Source organism: Squalius cephalus (assembly GCF_949319135.1).
Source record: "Squalius cephalus genome assembly, chromosome: 9".
NCBI lineage: Eukaryota > Metazoa > Chordata > Actinopteri > Cypriniformes > Leuciscidae > Squalius > Squalius cephalus.
Genome location: NC_137130.1, coordinates 13,042,464 through 13,047,766, shown reverse-complemented (window position 1 = coordinate 13,047,766; position 5,303 = coordinate 13,042,464). Strand labels below are relative to the sequence as shown.

Genomic DNA, 5,303 nt, shown 5'->3' with positions numbered 1-5,303 from the left:
TGATAAAGATGTCCTCCTCTTTCCTCCACATTCGAAATTTCTTGCCAATTCCCTAGCTGTTCTGATTTTGACCTTAACTTCTGTACTTAGTGGAATATTCATAACTATATGTGATACTTTCAGCGCCTGCTTTGCTAAATAATCAACTTCCTTATGACAGCACTGACTTCTCAAAGGTCCCGCCCTTTGAGGGCGCACGAGCGCCTTCCAGCCAATCACACAAAGAGGCTTGACCATGTCAACCAATCCTATACCACAGTACGTCATGACGCAATTAGTTTTGCGACGCGTCCCCACTGACACTTCACAACGACAACAAACTGCATTAGCAAGGTCGAGAGTAGGACAATAACGTACACTTGGTACTTTATGCTCGTCCAAAGGTCCTGTTTTCTTGACTACGGACTCTTGCCTTTTGGAAACACCACGGTTCAATAGCATTAGAGTGTTCTGCACGTCCTAAGCTGTATTTTCGTGCGTGCAGTGGTAGCATTTAGCTTGTTTAGAAGTCATCATGGCTATGGTGGGGCTGAGAGCTTCTTACCACAGAATCCTCGGTAGGATCGAGCATATGCTGCCGGCTAAACTGAGACCTGTGTATAACCACCCCGCAGGTAACACAAATGCTGTTAGTGTGACCTTTTTTTTTTTGGTCACTTACACTGATCCTGTTAACCTCTTGAAGTGGCGGCATACACTGATGTGTGTCATATGACGGTGCAGCCATAGAGACTGCTACCTGAGCAGGTATTTTGTCTTATTGGTCAAAAAACAGTAACTCCGATATTTAAAATAAAGGTAATAATGAGCTTGGAACAGAATTAATCTCCTTTGATGAAGATGTAGCTTAGAATATAATATATTCTTAGATATAGAAAATGTTGATTATATTAGGAAGGTGTTAGACGTGTATCTATATGGTAATGAATTATAGGCGCTGTATAATATGTAGAATTAAATTTTAGCTTGCATGGAACCATGGTGCATTGTTGACACTTTTCCGGATTTTTTGTTTTGTTTGTATGAGTGTTTTTGGCACTTTCAATGATACTGTATTTGTGCAAATTGCCCTTTGCAGACAGATATCATTCTCAGTAATATATTTGTTACTGAATAACTCAATATATGTTCTGTTAAAATAACCTCACGTGATTTATCTTCAGTATGTATTTCTGTCCAGTATGTCAGTATGTTTATAGTTCTACCAGTTTTTGGTGGTGGAATAAATAGAGATCAAATGACGTGTGTTAAACAGAGGTTGACTGTCAAGACATAAACTAAAAAAAGATTAAACAAAAGAACTGTGTTGGCAGCAGATTTTGACCTTAGCTTCACCATTGCCAGAGGGAGGGGGTCATATTAAGCGCTAGAGATGACTGATTTTTTATTAAATGATATTACTTTTTTTTTATTGCAGATTGTTTTCTCAATGTTCTGAAACAAATCTGTTGTATTATGTAGATCACTGATGGCACGAACTCCAATGTAAGCTGATTAATGCATTTTAGTCTCACTGATTGTTCAAATATTCAGTGTTTATATATAACAGTCCATAATTGTATCATCAGCCATTTTATTTCTTACTGAAAATCACTTTAAGTTCACAGCACAGAGCCACAGGGATGCAGGTTCGATCCCAGTCCTCCTATCCCTTCCTCCACACACTTTCCTGTCCTGTGGGAAAAAAAAAAAAAAAATCTGTTAACATTTACCTTTATGTTTTGGAAGGATAATGGGTAATGGAAAAAAAAAGTGCCAGTATGTAAAGATCAAGTATTGGTTCCTTTTGTTTTGTATGTTGAAACACATCTGAAACCTGTCACAATTACACACATTTTACCTGTGAACCATGAGTTTAACTGAATTGATTAATTGATTTGCTCTTTGTTTAGGTCCAAAGACTGTGTTTTTCTGGGCACCAATGTTTAAATGGGTAAGATTAACAACATACCGTGTCTGGATGTTCTTTGTATTTGTAAAAAAAAAAAATCTTCTTTTTATTTCTCACTTATTTGTGATTTCACATAGGGTCTGGTCTTAGCTGGCTTAGCAGACATGGCACGTCCAGCAGAGAAACTCAGTACCTCCCAATCTGCTGTGCTGACAGCCACAGGTATATATCACGACTCTTTTTAAAAATGTGCACATTTAGAAGTTTCAAATCTCGTTCACTCTATGTTTTTCAGGTCTTATTTGGTCCAGGTATTCCCTGGTTATTATACCCAAGAACTGGAATCTGTTTGCTGTAAACTTCTTTGTTGGAGGTGCAGGAGGATCACAGCTCTACAGAATATGGCAGTGAGTACATTTATTCACCTATAGAATACATTCAGGAGTGTGCGGTGTAAAATTAAACTATTTTAGACTGTCTTGCATAGTAGCCATCTGATGTCATGTCATTCACAACAGCTACATGTGGTTCTGGATCAGTCGATGGCTGTGACAGATCAACAGAGGGAAACTTAAACATCAGCTATGTAGATGTATATAATAAAAAAGCTTATAAAAGGAATCAACTGTATGGTCTAATTTAATGTCTGACAATACCTAAAATAGTTCAAAATGGTAATTTAAAGGGGTTATATAGTTTTTCCTCCCTCGAGGTGTATTTATTTCTTCCCCCACCCAAACACTTATAATTCAGGCCACTTTTGTTAGGCCACTTTAAATTAAGTGGGATGCTTTGTTGCTGCTGTGTCTTTAAAAAAACAAACATTCTGTTCTAAAACTCTTCCCACATTTTATCAGCTGTGAACTCAAAGCTTGTTTTTTGGTTATCTACACTTTATCAAGATTTTCAATAGTAGGAATAAAGCAGACAGGGTCTTCCAGCATATTGTGCAATTTAGGTGTGTGACTAAGTGTGGGGGATTTTCAATATATGTGCTCTTTAATCCCCGCAGGCATAAAAGGGAACAGAAGGCAAAGGATAAAGAAGCACAGGCTTGATATCAGTGCTGTGTAAAGTGCATCTAGAGGACCGAAAAGGGACTCTCCTTAACTGGTACCCCAGAAACTTCCCCTCCATCATCAGTCATCCAGTAGAGCCTCCAGACACTTTCTTCGTGAACAGAGATCATCTGATTTTTTTTTTAGAGTTCAGGTCATTGTCCCGTGCCACTAGTACCTATAGCAACAATTATTACGGTTGTTAAAAACGCACAAAATGTTACATATTCATATTAGTATGATTGTGCATTCTTTAAAATGCTTGTGTTTGAAATGCCTCAGCCTCCGCCTCTGTTATACTATTAACGGAATGTCTTCAAATAAATTTTAGAAAAGTCTTTCATTATTTGTATTTCTTAGGAAATATTTATTAAACAGCTGTAATATTATTTTTTTTATTCCACAATCATATTCATAACTTGAAATAGTTTGTCAAAACCCATACATTACAAAATATTAACTGAACTGTATTGTAATATTTGAATTTTTTAATTCACATCAAAATAAAGTAACATTAAAATTCAGATTTACTAAAAGTGTCTTGCTCTTACAATCTAGTGTGCTGTTCATGTTCACATGTGCATTAATCTCTCTAGTTATTCACCTATCTTGCATTATAAATAAAGAATACACTTTTTAAGTTACTCATTATTGGCAACAAATAATGAGTATCAGAATATCATACTACTCATACAATTTCTGCTCATATTATGCAAATTTTGTGTATGCTTGAAATACAAGATCCTACTACATTTTGCCAGAATATGCAGCAAACAACGCAAGCACATAAATCCCACAATACAAGCAGCAGCTTGTCCATTTCATGTCTCTCTTTTTTTTTTAAATAAACGCCACTTCCGAATTAAGGATGACGGTAATGTCACATTTGACAACAGTCTCACATACTACTATTTGAAATGTTTGCTGTTTCACATATGTAAAAAGTAAAATAGAAGGGATTATCTTTTTGTGACAGTACACTGCTGACCCCGTGTGGTACTAACTGCACTGTGCTCAGTGGAATGAGAATGAGACGTCAATGGAAATGCAGATTTTGTGATCTACATCCACATAGTAAAACAATGCCTAGTTTACGTTTTGTTTGCAGGTATATAACATTGCAACAATGCACTATATTTATCGCTAGTTTTAATGCCCGTGGTCATCATAAATAAAACGCAGACCCATACAGAACTGAAGTAAAATAATTATTCAACCCCTATACCCTCAAATAGGGCGTTATGGAGACAGCCATATGTTGTGGTCCACAACATATGGCTGTCTCCTCAAATAACGCCCTATTTGAGGATGGTGTCCGAAACCATAGTGGACGTTATTGAGTCCATACTCATTCAATCCTACATTGCACCACAATAACGATTGTGATGTACGCTCTACGGCTGTCCTGATTCACTCACTCCTTTTCATTCACTCCTTCAAATGAACAGTCTTAGTGGACTAACGTAAGGAATAGTGAATGAGGGTTAGGGGGCGATTTCGGATTCATTTTCTTCTTTTTTATTGCAATAACAATAGGGGAATACAGTCATACAAAACACAAGATCACAATTCTGCATTTTGTATTTAAAAAAAAAAAAATCATACATCTAATAAATCAAGTATCCTTTTCAACATCTGAGATGTCTTAACAGCTTTTACGATTGTTCTGTATTGGAAGTCAGAGAGTCGTAAAAAAAACTTTAAGTCAGTGGAAAATAGTCTACCATTTGGTACAGTTAACATACATTTAGCTTTATGTAGGCTATTTCCCAAATACAATTTAATTTTTAGTTATATTATCCATTTCCAATAAATTAACTGACATCACAATCCATAAACAAGACCATTATATCAGTTATAGTGATACATTTGTAAAACACCTCAAAAATAGAAACAAAAAGAGAAACTTTGGACCAAATTGGAGAAACCCCTTCTTTAAACTTACTGATAAAATAATCACATGGATAATATCTGTTTATTATTTTAAAGTGAGTTTCTTTGACTCTATTAGGAATTACATATTTATTAATATGTGACCACAGATTCTGAAAAAAAGGTAGGCCTAATGAAAACCCTGTTTCCATTTGTTTTTCAACGGCTCTGCATTTCACCAATGCCTTAGGTGAAACATTTTCTTCTTTACGATTTGTCTAATATAGGCTATATATATATATATTTATCCCTAATAGAAAGGATTATACATCTTTTCAATTCTGATAAGGTGAAGTAGTTTCGGGGAAATACAATGAATTAGTTTTAAATACTGTGATTTCGGATTTAGCCAGCAATGTCTGGATTGGCGCCTAGTATGAATGTCATCAATGTGACGTCAGCGCATTCGACCAATCAGAGAC

General features: G+C 35.8%; 1 protein-coding gene across 1 annotated transcript; it reads left to right on the top strand.

The window, feature by feature from the left end:
- The first annotated feature begins 255 nt into the window (after positions 1-255).
- Positions 256-3,287, top strand: mpc2b (mitochondrial pyruvate carrier 2b). Its single transcript, XM_079881010.1, has 5 exons — positions 256-614; positions 1,893-1,933; positions 2,029-2,113; positions 2,187-2,298; positions 2,904-3,287. Exons 1-5 carry the CDS (start codon positions 515-517, stop codon positions 2,947-2,949), a joined length of 384 nt encoding a protein of 127 aa, XP_079737136.1. The 5' UTR covers positions 256-514; the 3' UTR covers positions 2,950-3,287.
- Positions 3,288-5,303: the final 2,016 nt, after the last annotated feature.

Bases quoted from the DNA above. Each gene is read 5' to 3' on its own strand.
- mpc2b (XM_079881010.1), top strand. From the start codon at position 515: ATGGCTATGGTGGGGCTGAGAGCTTCTTACCACAGAATCCTCGGTAGG. The intron at 2,114-2,186 runs GTATATATCACG...TATGTTTTTCAG, and splicing joins TGCTGTGCTGACAGCCACAG to GTCTTATTTGGTCCAGGTAT. The intron at 2,299-2,903 runs GTGAGTACATTT...TAATCCCCGCAG, and splicing joins CAGCTCTACAGAATATGGCA to GCATAAAAGGGAACAGAAGG.